The 25,964-nt window shown below is 33.8% G+C and overlaps 1 protein-coding gene across 2 annotated transcripts in view; it reads right to left on the bottom strand.

Annotated features, from left to right (window-relative positions):
• Nucleotides 1–25,964, bottom strand: part of GALNTL6 (polypeptide N-acetylgalactosaminyltransferase like 6) — a 762,501-nt gene that overhangs the window by 426,301 nt on the left and 310,236 nt on the right. For both annotated transcript variants that reach the window (XM_081135404.1, XM_081135405.1), the window contains exon 5: nucleotides 22,859–23,025. In XM_081135404.1, coding sequence (XP_080991530.1) covers nucleotides 22,859–23,025 — 167 coding nt within the window. The remainder of the gene's footprint in view (nucleotides 1–22,858; nucleotides 23,026–25,964) is intronic.

Genomic DNA, 25,964 nt, shown 5'->3' with positions numbered 1-25,964 from the left:
ATGCAGTTAGGGAAGGTAAGGATAGAACAATCCAAAAGTATTTAAAATAAAAGAAAGACAGCCTACACTATCCTGACTGCTATCATATTTGGAAATGAAAAAAGAGAATAAGAAATACTTAGTTTTAGAACAGTTAATTCATTTTTATTCCTTATAAATGTAGAGCTTATGAGGGGCAATTCATTTAAGCAATTCATTTAATACATATGATTACTCAAAAGTCCCTCAAACTTGTAAGAGATTGGCATGTGGCTCTCAACATTTGAAAGGTTATGTACCTTAGCATTACAATTGTGGGGGGGAATATTGCTGTCTAAATTATGCCCTCAAATTCCAGTAATGCTTTTACTGTCTTAATTAACCCTTTCATGGATGTCAAGATCAACTAATTTCTACTAATTTATTCCACCCAATATAAACTCGAATGTGAATGAATTTACATTAATAGACAAAAATGAGCTCACACGTGCTATGGTCTGAATGTTTGTGTCCTTCTAAAATTCACAGGTTGAAAACTGAATGTCCCAGGTAAAGGTAGGTATTAAGAAGTGGGGCCTTTGGGAGGTGATTAGGCCATGAGGGCAGTGTTCTCATGAGTGGGATTACTGCCCTGATAAAAAAGGGCCTCAGAGAGAGCTAGCTTGACCCTTCTGCCTGTGAGGATACAATAAATCTGCAATCTGGAAGAGGGCCTTTCCTCAACCATGCAGGCCCTCTGATCTCAGACTTCTCAGCCTTCAGAACTCTGAGAAATAAATTCCTGTTGTTTATTAGCCACCCAGTTTATCATATTTTTGTTATAGCAGCCCAAATGGAATAGGAAATATACAGATATGAAGATTTCTGAAGAGTTTATATCAACTATCACAAACTGTTGAATACAAGAATGTTTAATGATCACATACACATCTACAGAATCTCTGTTTCACATGGATGCACAGGCACAAATATATCTATATATGTTTCCACCATACATTAATTATATCTCAAATTTTATATCTTCATACCTACCAAACTTTTAACTTTAATTATTAGTAACTGTATAATAGATATCACAGCAGAAAGAGTCAGCACTAAAAATATGTTGAGAGAAAAATTGTGCATTATTTTTAAATTAATAAAGAACATTTCTAAAATCCAAAGGATGTATCTTAAGTTTCTAATTCTGAATATAAGAAGACAAAATTCAAAATTCACTAGATTACATATTTAACAACTACATTATAAAACTCTCAAGGTTAAAATGTTCTTTTAATTGGAACACACTGGCAATTATATAGAAATAAAGTAGCATTCATGCAATTCTATGAATACTTCCTATTTTTTCATTTAAGCCATGACAATAGAGAGTGGAGCAAAGTAGGTGTACAGTTGTGAGTATTCAACACATAGAGTTTATTCTTTCTTTTTCCTTCCCCCTCCATTGGTTCCCTCCACCCCATATCCACCCAACCCCCAGGCCTTCCTTCCTCACACTATTGCCTGTGTCCATGGGTTCAGAGTTTATTCTTGTATTATTACTTATTAGTTATTGCATTAATTTCCATACAAACAATTCTAAACCTACTTTTGCCCCACACTGTATATTCCTACTGAAAAGCCTCACATCCTAGAAGTTGGGACAACAATTTTGTTGAAACAGAGCTGTGACAATAGTCAAAGTTGTCATAAACATAATTATCCAGGGGAGTGGTTTTATTGAGAATTAGTTTTAAGAAAGGAAAGAATTATCATTGGATTTGGGCTCTGAGTGGAAACTACCTCTTATTTTCAGAAAACCCTCACCTGGTTTATAGTTCTATAAAAACTATTGGCGGCTATAGCTATTCTCTGGGATTGTTGGTCAAGATAAAGAGTATAAACCCAAAGACAGTAAATCAAAACCAGTCAGATACAGAGGCTTGGACTAGATGTAAGAAAATAGTAATTGTAGTTACACAGGCTTGAGGCTGAAAGAAGGTAGATTTCCAAGCAGTAGGAAGCAAGCACTTAGGGAAAAGACCCTTGCTTACCTTGCCTGAATGGAGGAGGGCTGGGGCCAGGAGAAAGACGCAGCTGATGACACAGTAGTTTTTGTTAGCATGAAGAAACTGTGCGTACTTAAGACACTACGCAATGTTTGCCAATAGGCAGGAGCCTTTTCAGAGATTGGTAAAAGTGGGCATGCGGAGTGCTCCTTATAGCCTGTTAGAGTGGTGGGAGAAGCCCTGGGACAGTTTAACCACTTTCTGCTTCTGTAAAGGTTCATCTAGCCTCTGCGGCTGGTTGATGTATGTGTGAAGTCAGAAAACAAAGCAGTTATTTCCCAGTGTTTACAGACTCGTCTTCACATCAGGAAAGCAGTTGCAGTCTGTATATTAATAGTTAACGATGTAGGCTGATTTGCAGGAGATTTGTATTAATGATTAAATCTTTTAAAAAATTTTACCCATCTCATAGGAAACTGTGCTATTTACCCCTCTTTAAATTTATACTACTTCACCTTTTATATCAATAACTACCTTGGGAAGCTGTGAGGGGACAGGGATTATTCCTTTTATTATTTATTAACAACATTAAGGCATCTCACTTATCCCTTTATGGGACATACAATATACAAGAACATCACTGTTATCAAAGGTCTGATATTTCAGAATATATTTTACTTTAGGAAAAAAATCTAAACTTGTTAAATGACCCTGACACCAATAACTTAAGAGAAAAATCACTGCATACTATCAAAAGTAACATAGGATTTTACTAAAAGTTACCTTCTAACAGTAAAAAATATAATATTACTTAATATCTAAATACTTCTGATTAAAAAATAAAAACAAAATATACAAAAAGATAAGTTATAAACTTAGTTTCTGTTCATCCTTATTAAATAAAATTTTTTCAGTCTGCACACATTATTTATTAATTTCCATGAAAACAAAACTACTGACATTTTTTTAAAGCTACAATGCATCTTAATAATTATATAACTATTGTACTAAACTTTGCATTATGGAAACATATGGACTTATTAATATAACTATTGACCCAGGGATGGTGGGGATAGCTTCTTTGGACCTACATTAATTATCAATTCATTTATAAATACAGAATGCTTCTAAAGATAGTGAAAGCCTATCAATGTGAGTTTCTTTTGGTAAGATTCTAATGTCAGATGCTTTATAGTATCAATAATTTTCATAATACAAATTTAAGTTGTTTAAATGTGGGAAGAAGCTGCTGTGTATCCTAATCCCTTCTTATGTATTAAAAGAAGAGATTTTTAAGCACAGCTGAGTACACCTTAAGATATAAATTATATTAATAGCTATAATTTCAGTGTGGCGGGTACTATATAAGCAGAGTAAACAGACCAAATATATTCTGCTAAAATGATTTCATATACAAGGACTGTTAGTAATACCATCAGTGTGTTTGTCAGGAAGGCTGTCATTAGTATGCTTAGAGAGTAATGTAACTGGTTCAACCTGCTTTCTTTCCCAAGTGATAAAAGGAGAAAATTGATTGCAGGCCTACTGCTAATTTCACATACATTGCCTTTTTAAAAAATTAGGAACACATGTATTTGTATCACATAAACTCTATGGTTCTCACATTATCTGTGTGAATACAAATAATAATTTTTATAGTTATAAATACTTTCATTGAAACATTTGAAAATATTTTTCAACAAAAGATATGGAAAATGAAAGTTCAATATTAACTAATTATAGGGTTAATATCAAATTGTGGCAAAAGAATCAGTAAAATTTAAAAATGTTTGTAACTTTTAAGAATCAGATTAACTGTATACTGATTTTTACTATATTAACCATGAAGAATCAACCATCTTTATCTCTCTAATCTGACACAATTTTCACTGAATTTTATGTATAGTTTCTTTAGTAAACAAACTTCATACTAAAAAAAACACCTAGAATAATATATGCCTACTTATGAAATTCTTATATCTACTATGTGGGCAACTGAATTGGAAGGGGGGTTAGATATTAACCAAAGAATTTATATGCATATATGTATAACCCGTGGACAGAGACAATAGTGTGGTGAAAGCTTGAAGAAAGGGCAGGAGGGAGTGGAGTGGGTCAGTGGGGATAAAAAGGGGAATATCTGTAATATTTTCAACAATAAGGATAAATTTTAAAAAAAATTACAGTAGAAATTGAAGGTAAAGATAATATAAAATCTGCACCATTTTTGAGTTCTTGGCAGAGACCTGAATAAATTAGCATAAATAGATAACTTGAATAATTGAGGATATTCCTGGAGTAAAAATCAAATACCCTATGAAAGGAGTTAAATCCAGCCAAAACAGTCAGGCATTCATTATCATGTTTAACTGAGTATAACAGGACCACTGATGGGGCTATCACAGGAAAATCTTATAGACAATATGTACTGCAGCTTTGTACACCAAAGTATTTTTGTATGCAATACAAGGATTTCTGCATACTGCATTATAAATTTTCAATTAAGATGGGATTTTAAAAAATAGGCACTATACATCATTCAATGCATCTTTTCAAAAAATAAATTAAAATTTTAATCTGGGAAAAATCAGACCCTTGTAAAGATTTAAAGAAATGAGAAAGGGGAATAGAGAACAGTTATTTATTGAGTGCCTAGATGTCCCAGGATTACCTTATTTAACCCTCACACAAACTGCATGGTAGGTCCTAATATCATTTCTCTTTATAGATAAGGAAAGAGGCTTAGGGCGGTAAATGCATTCCTCAAGGTCTCATAGCTAGTTAAGCCATACAGCCTAGTTTTCATATGTAATCTTCACAGAAAACTAGAAGATAATTTGGAAAGACAATGGTTTACTTTATCTAAATTACACAAATCACCTGGATAATGGGTTTTCTGTAATGGAAATCTGGCAAGGCTGCTGAGAAACCGGGATTTTTAATATTTCTCCAGAAGTCCCTTGGTCATCAATGCATCTTTAATAAACAATGATGTTCCCTGAAAATGAAACTGAACTTCATAATTGGCTACTTACAGTTGTTGGGGTCTTTCTGCTTTTCTGTTTATTGGCAAATTTGAGTGAAAATAGCTATGCATGGGCTCTAGAGAAGCCTGAGAGTTAGATCAGAAAGTAGCAAAGGAGGCAATTTCAACAGCCTCAGGACAGATATGTGGAGATGTGATGTTGCCCAGTTCTTAGAGGTGCTTGTCTTGTTTTCACTTTTCTCAAGTATTTTTCTCTTAGGGGCGAGACACTTTACATGTTCCATTACAAAACTGTGATAATAATTACTGTATCTTCATAAGATACCTGAGAAAACAGAAGTGGAGGAAACTTGTGCCCACTCCCAAAGGTCACAAAGCCAATCAATCAAAAAGTAGAGATTCAAATACACATAATCTGACATGAGTCAGGGCTATTTTCATTATATAATGTTGTTCCTGTAAGAGCAAACCACGTACAAAATACCCGAAAGTCAGAATCTAGCCCAGAGCAAGGTCCTAACTCTCTTCAATTTTATGAAGGCTAAGAGTGGTGAGGAAGCTTCAGAAGAAACTTTGAAGTTAGCAGAGACTGGTTCATGAAGTTTAAGGAAAGAAGTTGCCACCATTACATAAAGGTTCAAGATGAAGCAGCAGGTGCTGATGTAGAAGCCGCAGCACGTTATCTAGAAGATCTAGCTGAGACCGTTAATGAAGGTGTTACACTAAACAACAGATTTTCAGTGTAGGCAAAACAGCTTCATATTGGAAGAAGACACCATCTAGAACTTTCATACTAGAGAGGAGAAGTCAATGCTCAGCTTCAAAGCTTCAAAGAACACGCTGACTGTCTTGTTAGGAGCTAAAGTAGCTGGTAACTTTAAGTTCACGCCAATGCTCATTTACCATTCCCCAAATCCTAGGGCCCTTAAGAACTATGCTAAATCTACTCTGCCCATGTTCTATAAATAAAACAACAAAGGTTGGATGACAGCACATCTATTTACAATATGGTTTACTGAATATTTTAAGCCCATTGCTGAGATCCACTGCTCAGGGAAAAAAAAAAAGATTCCTTTCAAAATACTACTGCGCATTGACAATGCACCTGGTCAACCAAGAGCTCTGATGAAAATGTTGCTAATGCAACATTCATCCCGTTGCCCATGAATCAAGGAGTAATTTTGACTTTCAGGTCTTACTATTTAAGATATATATATTTTGTAAAGTTATAGCTACCATAGATAGTGATTCCTCTGATGGATCTGGGCAAAGTAAATTTAAACAATCTAGAAACTATTCACCTTTCAAGATGCCATTAAAACATTCGTGATTCATGGGAAGAGGTCAAGATATCAACATTAAGCAGAGTTTGGAGGAAGTTGATTCCAACTTTCATGGATCACTTTGAGGGGTTCAAGACTTCAGTGAAGGAAGTAACTGCAGATGTGGTGGAAACAGCAAGAGAATTAGAAGTGGAGCCTATAGATCTAACTGACTGAATTTCTGCAATCTCATGATAGAACTTGAATGCATGAGGAGTTGCTTCTTATGGATGAGCAAAGAAAAGTGATTTCTTGAGATGGAATTCACTCCTGGTGAAGTTGTTTGACATGACAACTGGGGATTTAGAATATTACATATATTTAGTTGATAAAGCAGTGGCTGAATTTGAGAGGATTGACTCCAATTTTGAAAGAAGTTCTGCTGTGGGTAAAGTGCTATCAAACAGCAATGCATGTTACAGGGAAACTGTTTTTCAAAGAAAGAGTCAATAGATAAGGAAAACTTCATTGTTGTTTTATTTTTAAAAATTACAACAGCCACCACAGCATTCAGCAACCACCACATTAATCATTCATCAGTCATCAACATTGAGGCAAGACTCTCCATGAGCAATAAGACTGCATATGACTCGCTGAAGGCTCAGATGATGGTCAGCAGGTTTTAGCAATAAACTAGTTTTAAATAAAGGTATGTGCATTGTTTTTTAGACATACTGCTATTGCACATTTCACAGACTACACAATAGTGTAAACATAACTTTCATATACACTGGGAAACCAAAAAATTTATGTGACTCATTTTGTTGTGATATTTGCTTTATTGTGGTGGTCTGGAACCAGACCCACAGTATCTCTGAGGGATGCCTGAATTCAACTTTCCTTTATATTACTGTTTATATTAGAATACTTTAAGCAAATTGTGTGAATTCATTAAGCTTGCCCAACAGAGGTCAATTAAGCAAAATTTACAGTCCAATGTATGACAGGACACAAACTTATAATAATATTCAGATTTGCTGGATTATCTCTTAAATTGAACTGTTACAAAAATGAATTCATTTTAACACAAAAAATAATTTATTCTCATTAGCATTCTATTGCAAATAAGAAAAGGAATAAACAATTTGACAAGTAGAAAATGAACAAAGAAACTGAAATTACTTTAGGATGAGCTGTTCCAAATGTCTTCATTGTGAAAAACAAAATTAAAAAAATTGGAATGTGACCATATTTAGACTGTCACTTACTTCTCTTTCATAGTAAATTATATGGAATATATTTTAGAGATCTCAATTACATTTTAAAAACTTTAAGGAAATAGCTTTTCTTTGTTCTGAAATCTCATTAAAATAGATTACTTATGCTAATTGTTGCATAATAGAATGTTGATGTTTTTATTTTTTTCTACTAAAGTTAAGTGTATATCTTTGCAAACTAAAAAAAAAGAATATATAAACTAAAAGTAAAATTCTACCATAATAATATTCTAGACTTGAATATTGAAAGGTTCAGGTAAAAATAATAAAAAAAGAGCAAAATAAAATATTTAATAAAATCTTTTATAATCAAAATTATATTATTAGAAGATAAACGTTAATTTCATCTAGTTCATAATGAATAGTCTCTCAGAGATAGTTTCTAAAAATCTGACTGATAATATATAGACTTCATAAATCAATATGAATGTTGTACACTTTCTTAATTTATATTAACATGCATTAGAAGCCTATGATAAAAGAAATACTTCTTGACTACTATAAATTTTAATAGTTTTGATTTACTTGAATATAAAATGAGAAATAGCAGCAAAACCAAATATCTTTATAATTTATTTCAAAGGGTGTTAATTCAAATTCCATTAAACCACTGGTATTTCAATAATTTCCTATTCATTTTTATATATTTTTACGATAAATATACAATTGGTGTTATTTAATTAACATTAATTTTTGCCATATGTTTAAAAACTAAACAGATGATCGTTCATATTCTCTGCAACCCTTAAATACTGGTAACATTATATTTATTTTTAAGGATGATAAAATAGAGGTTGAGTGAAGGTCTCTTTCTGATTCTACTTTGCTGCATCCAGTCATTAGTATCTATGCCTTAGAATTGTACTTCTGCTCTGAAACTGCCAAGTGTTTCTTTCACATGCAGTAAGGAATTATTTAAGGACCATATGTTCAATATTAGAACTTTATGTCAGAATACATAGTATAAAACCCAGGTGGCTCTTTTGGTTAAGGGTGGCTGAAAAAGTATGTTCAGAATCACAGCACTTACAATATCCCTGCTCTTCTATAGGAACTCTGTAATAATCATTATGAATTATTTCTGTACCTATTTTTATGGAACGGAAGTAGTACTTAAAGGTGACAAAGTATTTATTACTTATTGGTGCATCACAAAATCAATGTAAGTCTTCCTGATAATATTATACCCATGGTATTTATAGACATAATTTGCTGGTATTTTTAAAAAAGTTTTACAATAAAAAAAGGTTTTTCAGACACATTTTAACTACAATTTTATGTTCTCAATTAATATTGAAAAAAATAGAATAAACTAGAATTTTTACCAGTGTAGAACACTAACGGTGCTGAGAAAAAGAGTTAAAAGTTCAGAATTTTGTCAATTTACATTAACTTTCTGAGATGTGTTAACGAGATATATGCATATTTGTGTATCAGGGAGTTAATTTAAATTTCGTTGAAAGAAAACATGTACACATTAAGAATTATAGACTATAACTGAACTATTAATTCGAGGAGCTATTGTACTGTTTATTTGTAGAAGCACAAAATGGAACATATGTCTGCATTATTAATATGTCATTAAAAAAGACGATTTGGCACAATCCCTACCCTAATTTCTTTCATGGGAGTCAGAACATGAGGATATTATAGAAAAATAGAACTAAATGAAATTAAGTTACACTTAATGATACATAGGACCAGCATTCCTTTATAGAGCTTAAAACAGTTTTTACTATACAGATCACATGCAGAAATTACATATAGGAACAATCTTACACGCTCATTAGCATCACCTCCAGAAAACCTGTCCATCTAGTGGCCTTATGGGAGAATTCATCATTTAGTAAATTCACCAAGAGTCGTGTATGACTGAGCTGTGCAACTGCTGAGACCCAATTCTGTCAGCAGACCTCAGCAAAGGTGCAAGTTAATCATTAATAAGGGTGAGCACACAGAAATGAAAGTACATCCTCATGAGCAGCCCTTTCATCCCGCAGTAAGGCCAGTATGGGAAGAAAATAACAAGCCTCTTTGTTAGTCAACAAATGGAGACAAATACCAGAAAGATCAAAACACTAGATACCATGTGAATAGAACTCTCCTCTCCTGGCTTTATTTTCTCTCTTGCAATAAAAAAAACCCGAAAAGCCACATCTATCTGGTTTGGTTGCAGTCAGATCTCACAGATTTGGGATCATCATGCCTTCATGTATGGAGCGTGTCTTCAATTCATCTACACATAGTAATCAATCAATTAGTATATGAAGCTGGCAAAGTGTTAATAATTTTTTTTAAATCTTAAGAAAAGCAGAAAGAGTATTATATGTCTTATCAAAAGACTAATACAAAATATGACACTTATGCCAATATGGCAATTACAACTAAAATATTTACATTCTTAAATTTAATGAATTTAAATAGTTATAACTGCTTTTGTAGTTTTGTATCTATATGGAAATTTGCCAGATTTACCAAACAAAATAGTAGGACACCAGCTACATTTGAAATTTTATCTGAAATTCAAATTCAACTGATAGACTGTTTTATATGTCAATCAGATCTATACAAAAACACTTAAAACTGTATCTGTGTGTGTGTGTGTGTATTTGTAGTTTCTATAAAACCTTAAGTACTATGGATATAAAATATAACCTTTAGTAATAAGAAGTGTGGGGGGGAAACATTAGAAAGTCCCCCATATGCCATAACAGTTACCAAAACACATGCTGTCAAATTACCTATTTCAAATCCTCAGTAAGGCGGTTTCAAGTTGAAATAAATGCAGACAAATTGCTGCTTTTTTTTTCTCTACAGTGATATAAGGCTTATCTTAGTTTTTTGACAGGGCCTGTACATAACAAGCTCTTAATGGAAGCTGAAATTGTCTTCAATTACATCCCATGGCTAAAGGTGGGTCAGCTCTTAAAATGGCTCTGATTTTTGTCAAGGTTATCAAATTAATAGGACTCCATGAACTTTTGTCCTTACTTAAAAGTTAAAACTTGGAGGAATGCACTACGTACATGATGTTTCTTTTTTAAAGATTTGCCATATTGGGTTTGGAGGTGAACTCACAAGTTTAGGCAGAAAAAACGAATCTGAAGAATAAGACAAAGATTGAAGCTCAGGTTCGCTGCAACTGTGGACGCTGAGGGAGTTATGTTCTCTGATTTCAGAAGTGAAGGGAACTTTTTTCATTTATGATTTATTAATTTACTCAATAAATATTAAGAATCTACTGTCTTATATTCTAGGTATTGGGACTATAGCAGTGACAAGAACAGGCGACTATGTCTGCCCTCATGGAGTGGGCAGTCTAATGTAGGCCATACACATACTACTTTAATTTGAATGAAAATTGTTGTGATAGAAAATTTTCTATGTTTATTTTTCACTTTTATGAATTATTATTTTATATATGTTATATATATAAAACTATAAATAAAAATTTATCTTACTCTGTCCATTATTTGAGCATTCTTACTGTCTATTTTAGTTTTGTTTTGACTAGGCATACTCAGGTAGGAGGCATATTCCTCAGTACACTTTTTATTTAAAATTTTGAATCTTTGTATATAATATTGGACCATATATACTCGAGAAATATTTCTTTTCCCATCCCATGCCATCCTTCCACTGAGAGAGTGTGAAATGAAGAAATGCTATCCTTTTAAAATTATTAATAGGTTCATGATCTTGGAATTAAACATTTTTAGAGATCAAAGTTTTTCCATCAAAATAAATAGAATTTGTTTTGTATTTAACCTAAGACTCTTCTGACATTGATCATGGACAAGCTTTGACCCTAATTTAATGAAGTCTATCAAATTCTGATTTCTTAGAATTCTCTTTTCCTGGAAAAATCAAACAGCATGCTTGGAATAATTAATACCATACCTTATATTACTTACAACCTCTCTCAAATGGGAATAATCTAATAGATCATGAGCTTGTAACATTTGAAAATAATTGTTGCAAAGAAGCCTAGTTTGTTCCTGGAAGTTCCATTATCTCTGACATATGTCATTATTGTACAGTGGCAAAGTTTTCTATTTGGTGGTATCTCTCATCCACTTTAATTAATTAAAGGAACTAAAGAAACCAACTCTAATAGCTGAAACCTATTTTTGTACATTTAATTTTAAAGAAGTGAGTACTTTCTATTTCCAAGATAAGTAAATGAACACACAGTTTGGTTCAACTCCCAATAATTTATGACTATGACCCAGAATCAGAAAATCTACATATATGATGATCCTTTTCTTCAAAGAGCTCATTAGCTGGCAGTGGGGATATATATAAACTCACATCCAAATAATGTGGACATTGCAGTGATATTGACTCAGAGTCCTATGGTAGTAAATAAAAAGTAACCCCAAAGGTAGGAGCCAACAATTTTTATGGACCAATATAGGTGAACTACTGTCTAAACACTTTACACATATTTACAATGTGTGTGTGTGTGTGTGTTAGTGTGTGTGTGTGTTAATTGACGTACAATCGAGGTGCCATCATAAATTAGTAGGGAAAAGACAGAGGGCTCAGTAAATGGCACCAAGGAACTGGCTTTCCTAGGAATGAAAAATAGATGCCGAATTCAAGTGGACTAAAGAATAAATATGGTACCCGGCTGGGTGTGGCTCGGCAGTTGAGCATCAATCTATGATCCAGGGGATCAAGGTTTGATTTCCCGTCAGGGCACATGTCCAGGCTGCTGCTGGATCCTCGGTGGGGGGCGTGCAGGAGGCAGCCAATCAATGATTCTCTCATCATTGATGTTTCTATCTCTCTCTCCCTCTCCCTTCCTCTCTCTGAAAAAAAAAAAAAAAAAAGATCAGTTTGATAATAAGTGATAGATTTCAGTGGAACAGAACTGGGGGCAAATGAATTAGTAAACTGAAGCCACTGCAAAGGAACTTCAATTGGGAATGACTTAAAAAGTACTTAGGAGGTACATTAGGCAAGATTTGTTCATTAAATGGATGTGGGATGTGAGGAAAAAGAGAAATAACAGGGACAATTCTCAGGTATCTGGTCTAGATGGATGATGATGTCTTCGAAAGTGGGAGTATAATTAAAAGGAAGAAATAGTTAAAATTGGGGGACTTTAGACACATTAAGTTTGAAATATTTGTGGGTCATTTAAGCCCAGAAATTCAGTAGTTTGTTGAATGTTCAGGTCAGAAGCAAGAGAAGAGTTTAACTGTATAAAAAGTAGGAACTGATCACTCAGAGTGCACACTATAACATTCTACCTACTAGCAATATAATAGAATTTCTACAAAGAGCAGTTCAGTCATAAACAAAGCAGTTCAAACCACCAACCTTCTGGAGTAGGTTACTCAGTCAAGTGCAGTAGGCTTTCCTCTGATTATAATCCCCTGCTCTTCCTGTCCTAAGTGAGTATATCCTAGGATTCCCCTGTGATGATTCAATTCTGGGATCAGTTCCCTGATCACCAGTAACAGTGGACTTAACTACAACTCAGTGATGATGCTATCTTTTAGGAGGAACAAGTCATGTGGGCCCTAAAAATTAAAAGAGTGGGCAGGGGCTCCTTTAAAATGTTGTATTTACTATATGGAACTACAAAACTACTTTGAAATCTGTCATGTCACTGTAGAAAATGTAGTTTCCTAGACACCTTACGGGTAACATCAAGGCAGTCATCATCATTAGGTGGACCTTCTTTAGTGGTCCCACATGCCAGCTAAGGAAAAGGATGTATGCATCGTTCATGAGCTTACAGCTTTCAGTATCTTCATGCAGGCTTATTGTCTGCTGTTTAGAAGCTGCAGTTAGTTCCATGTAGACCTGGATCTTGGGGATTATTATTCCTTTCTGACTCTTTACCAATCAGTACGACTTCTCCTTTTGAGGGAACTGTGTGGTTTTAGAAGATGACCGTGTCTCTTATGACCTTAGGTATGTCATCAGGATTGCCATGCCATTTGGCTTTTTCAAGGCTTCATACTGATGTATAGGGATCTTGAGTAAAGAAAAACATATTTGACAACAACCAGCAAAAACAATACATATAGGAATTCCCAGTAGCTAACCATACCACTAGAGTCATCTTGTTGGGGTATATTTTGGACTCGGCCTAGATTCTTTTTCACTAGAGGTACCTCTACCCACGCATGTGTCACCTTTCATAGAGAAGTGTGACAAAGTGGTTTAGTCAGTAGGTGTGCATATGGGCTCCTTGGTGCCATGCAATCTGGAATAATCTCAGATGCTTATAGGAGTGGCCAGGGATCCCAGGGCCAGTTTTTTACATTGGGTCTTATGGTATTTTATATCATGATCACTTCTTCTGTGATAGGAAGCCCCAGTTCTAAGGGAATCTGAACTTGCAAGCCATACCTCTCTGTATGATAATGTTTTATTAAAATTTAACAGACCTGTGCTGATTTGTAGTACTTAATAATTTTCTTTTATAACTTAGAAAACATTGATGTAATTACTTAAAATTTTTCCCCAAATATCAAAACAAGTGCATTAAACTTTGTAAGCTGAAATGTGCCTTTTTGTATATATAGACACTATTTCCCTGACTCCAGTTTTGGGAAGTTATTTCCTTCCTCATCCTTTCATGAAAATTATTGATGGATAAAATAATAATTTTTGCAGTTTCTCTGAGAATGTTGCAGTGGTTTGGAAACTTCAAATAGTTTGTAAATATTTATTCCATATAGAGTTCTTTATCTGGGTTTTAGGAGAAAAGGTATAAAAAAAAAAAAATAAAGGATATGTATCAAACTAGTATCCTATCCAATGATGGGTGTTTGCTCAGTCACTCTCCCCTTTATTTCCAGTCCAGCTTCTCTCTCTTCCAGAATGACTCTCATCTTCTGGGGCCATTTTGTACCAGAATGGCGCTGGGCAAACTGAAAAGGGGCTTGCTTTCTATGAAATGAAGCATCCTTGTAGGCTGCCTAACTCTGGAATGATGCATCTAGAATAAAGGCAGAATCAGATGACCTGCATGGGGCTAGCCTAAAATCCACTCAATTATCTCAATAAATTATACTTTACAACAGCCTATAAAGCTACATAAAACATATTCAACTATGTTTTATAACATATTGTGTTACTTTGTGAGCCTTTCAGGATGCTAGAAACACTGTTTTCTCTGGGAGGAAGGCTCTGGCTGGCCCCCTGCAGTCCTGGCAGGTCATTATAGATACTGGAATTTGTGTGTTCTAGTCAGTATAATTCTCACAAATCCTCCATTCCAATACTTGTGTGTACAAAGTGAAATGATGGTTTCTATTACAATCCTGATCCTACGGCAAAAAGTGGGTAATAAATTAGATTCGATTATTAGAGTATCTATATATTTGTAGTACAGTTTAATTAAATTCAAGATAGCTATCAGAATGGTTCCAGATTATTAGAATTAGACATACCTAAGGATAAAAACTGTACACTTTATTTTAATCTAACATTTATCTAAGCATGTAAAATTGCCCTAGTGTGTGACCTGGAAAGTCACTTTTCTGAGTCTCTATTTACTCATCTATAAAAGGTTGCAAATGTACCATGTCATCTATAAATTACTTCATCTCAAAGATACCATCATTCTAATGGGGAATTTTTACTCAGTTGATGTAAACTGTTAATTTTTAATGGGATATTTTTCTTAAAATATGTTTCATAAACACAAAAGCATTTGATGTTGAAAACTTAGCTTATCAAAAATCTTGACTGATAATTTTCTAAGTGTTATAATTCACGATAAAGGAGGAAGTATTTGTGTGTTTTTTGCCCTGTGTCAATGCAATCATTTTGAAAAATTAAGATCAGATGGGGATTTAGACATCAAAAAGAGCTGCTTGCAATACCAAACACTGTATTATTAATGCTCCCCAGCTGAGGTTTGCTGACAAGGGGAATAATCATAAAACATAACCTTTATTATTTATCTGAGGAAGTTATGCCTGCCCCCAGATCTGAAGCCCAACATCCATAAAATGATTTCATACAAGTGACACTGTACTCAAAACAGCTGTCTGCAAGGAAAATAAATGAAATTTAATCTGCCATAAAATAAATTTCACAATTTATTTTTTTTGAGTAAGTCATGTCTTTGCGGCATTGGTGAACTGTAACAGTTTTGCTTTGAAAAGAAGCATCCCCTTCTCTGCCAAACTCACATTAATTCCACCATGTGAAAGTTTCCTTCAGAAAAAGCAACTCGAGCCCAGCCGGCGTGGCTCAGGGGTTGAGAGTTGACCCATGAACTAGGAGATCACAGTTCGATTCCCGGTCAGGGCACATGCCCAGTTGCGGGTTCGATCCCCAGTCGGGGGCCTGCAGGAGGCAGCTGATCAATGACTCTCTCATCATTGGCGTTTTTATCTCTCTTTCTCCCTTTCCTTTCATCTCTGAAATATCAATAAAAACATATTTTTAAAAAAAGAAAAAACAACTTGAAAGCCAGGTCAGTTTGTCCACCACCTGATGAGGGGGTTGTCCTTCCATATCTTTAAAGGGACAAATTTAAAACATTAGACCTAAATCGTTGTTCTATATCCAAAGATTAATAAGTTTTAAGATTGTTATGAAGGATGAATATATGAAATTGTCACATATTGTGAGCCATTTAATGTCAAAAGAAAAAGGACAATCTCACATGATTCAAATTAATATTCAAGCAGAGAAAAGAAGCGCAAGAATGCTAGTTAGGAAGATGACAGGAAGATGCGAGTCACCATCTCTTCAAAATGAAAATATTAGAAAAAAACTTTAATAGTAACTCATAGAGCAAATATAAATACTTATAACCCCCAAATTGACTAACTACTTTATAAGGGTATTTTTTAAGGACAACTCACAATAGGGGAATGGTATGTTTTAATTCTTTGCATTCTTTTAAGTACACAAAACATTCTTTAAATGTCAAAGCAAAAGAAAGCAATAACAAAATTTTTCAACTGTGAAATTTGGTCTAATATTATATGTAATATCTAGTATACAGTCTATCTAGATGATGGAGTTTAGGTTGGGCCTCTTCATTCTATTACACATTTTCCAAAATATTTATTTTGTGTTCAAGATTAGCCTAGAAGCAATTCATTCTGATGCCCTCATTCTCTCAAACTACAAACTCATATTCTACATTAGAACATTCTAAAATAGTTTTTTTTTGTTTTTTTTTAACCAAGCTTCATAAAAATGTCTACTTGCCTGGTAGTTGCAATAAATGTATCTTTGTGAATTAAAAATAAATTCTACTGAATCTTAGCTAACACTTAATTTCATCAAATTTAGATATATTTTTGCTTTCTTTAGAAGGGAGGAGAGTATACTTTCCATACGAATGTCTGGCAGTGCTCTGAACCTACCAGTGCCTATGTTACAAAGGCTAATTCATGACACAGTTCATTAAGAATATCTTGAGATGCTTCATTCTATTTTGTAAACAAGCACCTGCCTAAAATAGGTTTCTACTTGAATAACTAAAGCATTCTAGCAATAATCCTGAGAACTGTAAGTGTGTGTAACCCTCAGAACACTCCTGAGAGCTGGACAGATTATCCAAATTAGCTCTACACAGGAAAATAGATATAACAAAATGCTGCCCCAGACCCTAAGGAAAAGTGAAGGCTCATCGAGGATACGAAACTCTCAAGATTATTGTCAGATAAATTCTTCTTGTTTAAGTAGACATCATGTGAGATTAAAATTTTAATTTAAAAACAGAGGAGAGAAATCCAAAAGTGCTTTGTCTTCTGAGACAGATCCTCCTCAAAGACAGATTCAACTCAATGCATATTCTGTCACCGATGATTAATACTCATATTTTAGAAATGCACAGAGACTTTTTATGAATTTATTTGATAACTTCCAAAACTTACTCCTGGAGCTAGTAGGCTTGTTTTCCTGTGTCCTTGAGAACACATATTGTTTTACATTAATATTGATGACCCTAGGAAAGTGTGATGTAGGTCTTAGGCTCCCTTTCAACCACAAATGCTAATCTAATTGGTTAAGCACAACTGTTTTATTAAAACTGTCCATTTGATCATTGTGCAACGTGATATACAAAATTATCTTCAGAAAAGCTTTCTTTCAATTCCTTAGCAAATGATGCTGAATTTCTAAACAGAAAAGTAGACAGCTCTATTTTCTTAGTTTATGCTACTTATTAGTATTTATTATCTTTTGATTTTAAAATACAATTATTTTTACAATTTACAATATGAATATGAAATCCCACCAACTCCAAGATTCATTTATAGTTGACTAGCTCTCAATAAATCTGAGACATAAAAATCACTTGTCTCATAGTCTAGCGGAGTATCATAGAATACCAGCCCTAAAACATTTTTGTTGACTGTCATCTCAGAATCTTTATATGCACTTTAGTGTTAGTATTTTATCAGATAAAATAAAAATGCACTGCCATTCTTCTGTTTTACAACCTTTTCACACTGATGATATCTTCCAACTCTGAAGAGCTGTAAAACTTGTGCTAACTGATTTGTTTGCTTATGGAAACTTTCTTTAATGTATACTCAAAGACTATTTGAGTAAAATAAAGCCTGAAGCTCAAGACTCAGGTTCATTTGGGAATTGATTTAAAAGATTCCCACTATTTAAAAAATTTATATAAACAGTCAGCCATGTGAAGAGTCTATGATTTTTATGGTAACATGGATCTTTAAAGAAACTGCATATATATATGAACTTGGCATGAAAATTATTGAATGATTCCAAAGCAAAATAGATCTACAAATCCTTGAAAGCCATTTGTATAACAAAGAAGGAAAATTGGCAAGGGAGGAAATGATGGCAGTAACCTGAAATTAAATGTAAAATGCTATAAAATGAGTTCATAATAAAGCAGAGTAAATGTCTACAAACTTGTGAAAAATGTCATATCTGGAGCAGAACAGGTCTTTGTGTAGCTCAAATACTCAACTACCTACTTTTCATGATGAGGAAGCTTGACACAAGTAGGGGCAATAGTGAGTGAGTGTGAGTGTGTGAGTGTGAGTGTGTGTGTGTGTGTGTGTGAGTGTGTGTGTGAGTGTGTGCCCAGTGTGCAGCAGTACTTCCATGCTTGCATTTAGGGAAGGGTGTCAGCACCTTTCCTGTGACTATCCTCAACGTGAGGTCACAGCCATCTAAGCAAACCGAGTTTAGAGAATTGTCAGGTTCAAATATATCCTATCTTTGAGGTTAAGCCCCAGCTTATTTCACACATTTCAACATTTTTCATGTGGCTGCTGTTAGGGTTGCCTGGAATTTAGAGATAAGCCCAGGATTAGTCCTGCTTTAAAGTCATCATGAAGCCTTGTTACAGGCTGTAAGTTAAGTTGTTAAATGTATTTCTGAGAGCTTACTATAAAAATGTAATCACATTCACTGACTTTGGTAAGCTTTGGATAGCAAAAACGTAGCACTGTTGTTAAAAACTTACCTGCAGGCATGTACCTTCATGTTTTTATAGACAGTAGGCTTATGTTCTGAGGCTAAAACAACATTCAGTTCACCAAGCTTGCTCGAGGAAGAATAAACTGAGAACTACTAGATGGGATACTCGCTTTTTTTTTAAGCATTTCGATAACTGGGTCAAATCTATTCAAGCAGATCTCTAAAAATCACTATGCAATGTTCACAATTATTCAATAATTACAAATTATTGTAGTATTTTCTTTCTCTATTGCTATGAAACCAAATTTTTCAGTCACTATACTGCTTACATTTTTGGAACTAGCAATTCCAAGTGATATTAACCTTGTGCCTTGTGTTATTAACATAGCTAATATATTGGCTTTCCATTTTTTGTGGTTTTTTTTTTTTTTCATGTATAGATAATCTATTGACCTGGAGGACATAAACTATAAAGCTGCAATATCTGATTAAGTCTTGTCAAAATTGTATTGTCCTTAGACAAAGGACACTGCAGAATGTCCAGAAGAGCTATAGTGCAAAGATGCTATGAATCACACTGGGTAGACTTGAAATTGGAATATATTTATAAAAATAAATATAAAGTGTAACATTTCATAAATAATTCCCCCCAAAAGCCCAAAACACTCTATTTTCTTTCAATTTTAAAATTTGTCTAGCCTATTTAATTTTATTTTTAAAGAATTGGTGAAAAAGAGTCTATATAATACAGGCTTATGATTTCTGGGTTTAAAAAAAAAGACTATAAACATACTTCATAATATAAAGTATAATAGCTTTTAACATCATGGCTATAGATAACATCAAAATTAAAAGGAGCTGAAACAAGTTCTCTCCCTTAGAGACCCTGTAAACAAGAGATGTCGTAGGAGAGCTTCCTTCTGGTCTAATAGTGAAAATAATCTTGAAAGGAATTTTGATAAATACTCATAAAAGACCACTCATATAATTTTAGGTGGCTAACATACTCCATATATCCTCATTTTGATGAATGTCTAGAATTTAATTTTTCTTCAATATGTATAGTAAACTATCTACTTACTGCTAAATTTAGAGATATTTAAAATGTTAATGCAGTTCTTATTTTTCCAACATGTTATGAATTTGTCTTCACATGCCCTCTAACTTTTGCTGCATCTGGAGATAACAGGGAGTTAGATGGATAAATAGAAAGAGAGAGAGATAGGTAAATAAATTCTTGTAGACTAGATTTGATTACTTGGAGAGCATCTCTGTATGGAGATTATCTATATTATAGCAGTAGGGGAGTATTTTGTGAGTAGAAATCAGTAATGGACAATTCACTCAACTAGCAAGGTAGCTTTCCATCATAACCTCTCTATGAGGAGTTAAATAACTAAGGAGTTAGTTATCCCCATGTTGATAAAAAAAAAAAAAAAAATCTAAGATGTATGGAAGTTAATTTATCCAGTGTCATACAATTAAGAGTTGGTGATGAGATTCTAAACTGTGTTTATATTAATGTTTTACATTTCCCATTATTCAAAAAGCAGGGGTGATATCTCTTAGGTCCACCTAAATCCTAATATTTAATCAGATGAGATTTTGTCAGATGAGATACAGATTTGGAAGAAGATTCTTTACTACTTTATGCAACTTTGGAATTCAATGCATTCTAAAAGATAACAAAAGTACTTTCATCAAGAATTTCAAAATTTACTGTTGCACATATTGATACATTCATATAATGAAATTCAATACTCAAAAAACATAACCTTTTGAAAATTTAATGATCATAAAGCAATACTTTCAACTTGAGAGTTCATAGGATTAGAATATCTAAGATTTACCAAAGCATTAAAATTATTACTATTATTCTTAAAAATGTCTAATAGGAAAGTAAAAAATCACCATAACTATCCCAAATCAACCTTTTTCTGTTGTCCAACTTTACTACCACTAATTATATTGACCTCCCTAGTTTCCTCCCAGGTAACATTATATGCATAAGGATAATCCATCAGAGTGACTACTGTACCAAAGATGACAGTAATTTGCAGTCAAGACAAATGTAGATGCCACTATTTTCTACCACTTTAAAGACTTTCAATCAAAAAATACCTCTGAGGAATATTCAGCAAAAAAATGTAAAGCCCAGCCGGGCGTGGCTCAGTGGTTGAGCATCAACCTAGGATTCAGGAGATCAAGGTTTGATTCCCGGTCAGGGCACATGCAGGGTTGTGGGCTTGATCCCCAGTAGGGGGATATACAGGAGGCAGCTGATCAATGACTCTCTCATCATTGATGTTTCTACCTCTCCCTCTCCCCCCACCTTCCTCTCTCTGAGATCAATAAAGATATATTAAAAAAAAAAAAAAGTTGTACAAACCACAATTTTCTGCTACCAAGTGTTTCCTACTATATTACCCCCAGGTCAAAATTGTGCTGTAATAAATAGTTTACCAAGACAAAGTTAATTATGCAGAAAATTCTCCACAGATACACCGTCTGATTTCTCTCAGTCAACCAAAAAAGAGCAGAGATTTGGTGATTTGCAGCCTGAGAGATTTCTATTCCCTGTTCGTTCTTTAATATAAAAGCAAGTTTTAGCTTTATCAGATTAAATGACACTTTTTAGTCTGAAGTAATAATAACTACTTTGAACTAAAAAGCCTCAATTAGAGGAAAAAAGAAATCAATGTATTACATAAAAAAAATTTAAATAACAAATTTCAATTTTAGATATTGGCCTATATTCTTAAATAGTATTGAATACACATTTTTCAAAGCCATGCAAGTCAACAATGGTTTTGAAATGAACTTAAATCACCAAGTTGGCAGTTTACTATTTTAATGGAATGATGTTAGACAAACTTATTTTTGTCATATAAACTTCAACACATACTAATATTAGGCAGATCCTGAATCAGAATTTGAAGTGAATCACTGAAGACTAGAACTCTCCTAAAGAAACCTGAAAACTAACACACTAAGCAGTTTCACTTTTTCAGAATTTTTTAATACTATGAAGAAAATGACGTTTTTGCTGCAAATGAAATTTCCAAAACTTCAATTAACCCATATGATTTCAAGATGTATTCTCTTGTGAGGCATAAGAATCTGTAATCAGACTATTTTACTGCCATTCTTTCTTACAGATCTACAGCCTTGTTAAGCAGAGCTCCTTCATGCAATGAAATATAAGGTAGAAAATTATATCCCAAAATAGATGAATATCATTAGAAAAGGTTTCCTCCTCTCCACTCACAGCAGAAAGAGAAAATTTATCTTCCCTGCAGCATCCACAATTCCCACATTTAGACCAAATATAATTAATGAAGTCCTAATCTCAGGAAACTTTCTATATTTTATCCCCTTGTCTTATAAAACCAATTGTTTATCAGAATGCTAGATCATTAGAGCTTATGTCAAATTTTCTAATATACTGTTACACCAGATTTTTCTATTATTGTTCAGATATGATAAAATAGCTGGAATTGCCAAGTAAAATACTTGTGTTTTATTGTGATTTTTAGTATTTATGAAGTAACATAAGCACAGCCTGGAGAATGTATCACGCTTGCAAATAATAGAGTAGATACTCTTCAGAAACAGAAACAGACTTTATAGCTCGACTAGAATATTTCTCTATTCATAAGTACTTACGATGACATATTTTGCAGTGTTTGTCCTGAAGCTGAAAGTAGAATTTGAGACATTTGCCAACACCTGTCTAATTTACAATAGGAATGTAATGCAAATTTCTTATAGTTCCCCAAATGACACCAGTAACTTCTCATTCGGTTTCCTCTGCATCTGGCCAACATTTTATGAAATCACAACGTAGACGAAACTTCATATTCATCTTTCAGGTGGAATCAGAAAGAAATATCACAATAACCTTCTGCCTTTCTTAAGCCTGTAATGTTTGTGTAGGTGACAACAGAATCAGATGAAATATTATTAACTGTATCTTACCTCTATCACTGAAGTCATCTACTAGAATGATTTCTGCTATCAGACTCTTCGGGGTTCGGTTAATTATACTGTGTATGGTACGCAGGAGTGAAGTCCAACCTTCGTTGTGAAATGGGATGATGATGCTGGTGTTTGGCAGTATTTCCAGGTACATCTTGTGCTTACAACTGGAGATAATAAAGGAAGAATAAAGCTAGGTCAACTGCAAAACTACAGCATGTATTGTATTGCTATTTACGCGTTATGGTGTCAGACAGGTTTGAAAACTAGCCTTTGTCTAATGCTATTCCAGCCAGGGGTATGACATCATAATAGTTGCCCTACTTATTTTATTCATGGAGCCCTTTCGGAATCCCTTTTCACATTCATTCTTCACAAAGTAATTGTTGTCCTCTTTTGTATCCTCAAATACTAGGTGAGAATTGTGTTAAAATGTGTTCCTGTGAACTTGAAATTTTCCTATTGCTATCTAATAACAATAAGGGTAAATTGTGTGCATTAAAATTGTTTCCATTGAGTGTATGGTTAATGTTTAGATGGGTTTCCTAGAAAATTTTGGAAATTCGACTTCTTTAATAACGATGCTTAATCAGTTTTGACTGAGGTATGTTTCAATGGCTGGGTAGTATATCAGGGTCGAGGGAGGAAAGCACAGTTTTAAAGTGACATAGATGAAGATTTCATCTTCAATTACCATATGCTGATACAACCACATAATTAGATTGCATTAAGATGCAAAGCAAGAGAGGAGATCCAAGGTAGCGGCAGAGTAGGTGGAAGTTATGCTCGCCTCCTCCCAGGACCAAAGTGGAATTACAACTGAAATACAGATCAATCAACCTGAATAACCAAGTGAAGACTAATTGAACAGAAGTCTTATGACCAAGAGTTTACAGAAGAAGCCACATGAAGACTAGACAGAAGGGTGGAAACACAAAGGGCTGGCCCCCTCCCACGGGAGGCAGCTGAGAGTCCAGAGGGATATCTCAGCTGCAAAGGATCCCCCTGAGCATAGTCATCGGAACTTTATTGAGGGAGATGAATTAATTTAAGTTTGTGAAATCTTTGAATTACTTCAAAATTAAAATAGGATAATATTTCAATCATTTATCAAATTCTGTGATTTTCCTGATATAGATAACCTGAAAACAAAAAAGAGAGTAGAAATCTAGAAACAGTTCCTATTTCAATGCAGGAACATCTAATGCTTCACCTTTTGCCAGGACACTGGCTATACAACTTAGTCTTGGTGAGAAAGCAAATTATAGCACGATATTAAAGTATTCACTGATTCTACCAAGATGTATAGAAATGTAACGGGATATTCAAAACATTACTTAAAATTTTTTTTCACTCAGTCTTTTCAATACCTCATTGTACTATGATCTCAATAGAATATATTAAATCTTGCTGTGGATCTAAAATGAGAGATATTGCCTTACAGCTTGGAATAATATGATATAATGTAATTAAAGCAAAAAGACTTAACTAGCTTAGAAGATGAAATGAAATTAAGTATTTTAGCCAAATAATTTAAATAGACAAATATAAACATTTAATTTTTATCCTGTCCCTTATGGATTATTTACTTTCAGAATTTATTTGTAACAGTATTTATCAAACGAAATATTTTGATGTTTTCATATACAATAAAAAGAGTAGGAAAAGCCATCAAAAATGATACAATGAAATGGGCATTAAACTCTAGAAAAAAGCCTGAAGTTCAGTTTGGCATAACATAAAATGGTAAAAATAAAAATGCAATGTATGAAACAGATGTTAGTTACTTCCAAGGGAGTGCAGTGAGATGGATGGTTTCACGTATAATGCACAAATCTGGAATAACGATAAATTCAGCACAACTGTCATAATTATGTGGAGCCTCCCGTTCTTCTCAACAAACTGAACGACCCAAGATAATGGGTCTTTATGCTTTCCTGTATCAATATCAGGATCACTGCACCAACTTCTGCAAAGCATTGTACCTGATAATGCTCTGGGAATGTAACTGATATTCTCAAGGAGGCAACGCTTCTTAAAACATTAAGATAAGGCATTGTACATATCACTTATTATTAATTAAAAGAGAACTGCATTAAACTAATATGCTATAAGCCATCAGTAGGCTTATGACTTTCATGTGGTGGTTAACAGCTATAACTGTCCATTCAGGAAACAAGGATGCTAGGTAATCATATGCAAAAAGACTTTCCCTCATAAAAAATGTTTTCAATAATTTCCATCAGTGTAAACTTAAATTATTACCACACATGAGATGTGAAAGTATCCCTTCTACTATTCATTCACTCAAGTCCAGAATAGTTGGAGAATTAGCCCTACGGTGGGATAACACTGTGGTTTCCCAGCAAGGTTGAGCCTCAGTTGCTCAACAGGGATCAGCATCCTGACAATGCACCTTTATTGGCCCCTTTCCCTTCCTGTCTTATTTCTTCATTCTGCCTCCTCAGGTGCTGTGTGTGATTCCTCCTCAAAACTATTGCAGTCAATTTTTTATCTCAGGGTCTGCTCCTAGGGGCACCTGATCTCAGACACTTCACTTCGATTACACTTCACTTGGCAAGAACACTCTCTTGAGTAGAAAGTGATGGTCAAAATTGATTAAGAAAGATTATTACTTGTGTTGAGTTATGAAGCTTGCAGTGTATCAGACCTGGAGATATTTTTAAATGTTTTTTAATGTTTTAAATTGTCACACATTCATTTTATTCTTCCTTTTAACCTTTTAATTATCTTTGATGCTCTTTTCGGTCTTTTCTATGCCTATGAAATACAACTATTAGGATTTCATTATAGAATATACATATAAAAATGGACTTATCCTAATTAGTAGACTATTCGTAGCAGGGTTACCTCCTTTACATAAATGTCTGTAATTTGTGTTGTGTGTTTTTTTTTCCCAATTAGACCACATTGAAAACTCACTAATATCTTGTAGTGATAATTATTTCTCAAATATTACAAAATCATACTTTATACATCAAACTATCCAAGTTCAAATAATGGCTTTGCCACTTACTACCTGTGTGACCATGGGCAAGTGATTTAACTTCTATAAGGCTGTGGGGGGAAAAATTAGCTTTTCATA

This window comes from Miniopterus schreibersii, assembly GCF_964146895.1.
Source record: "Miniopterus schreibersii genome assembly, chromosome: 4".
In the NCBI taxonomy this organism is placed as follows: Eukaryota; Metazoa; Chordata; class Mammalia; order Chiroptera; family Miniopteridae; genus Miniopterus; species Miniopterus schreibersii.
The sequence above is the reverse complement of the archived record's forward strand: the minus strand, read 5'-3'. Positions and strand labels throughout refer to the sequence as shown.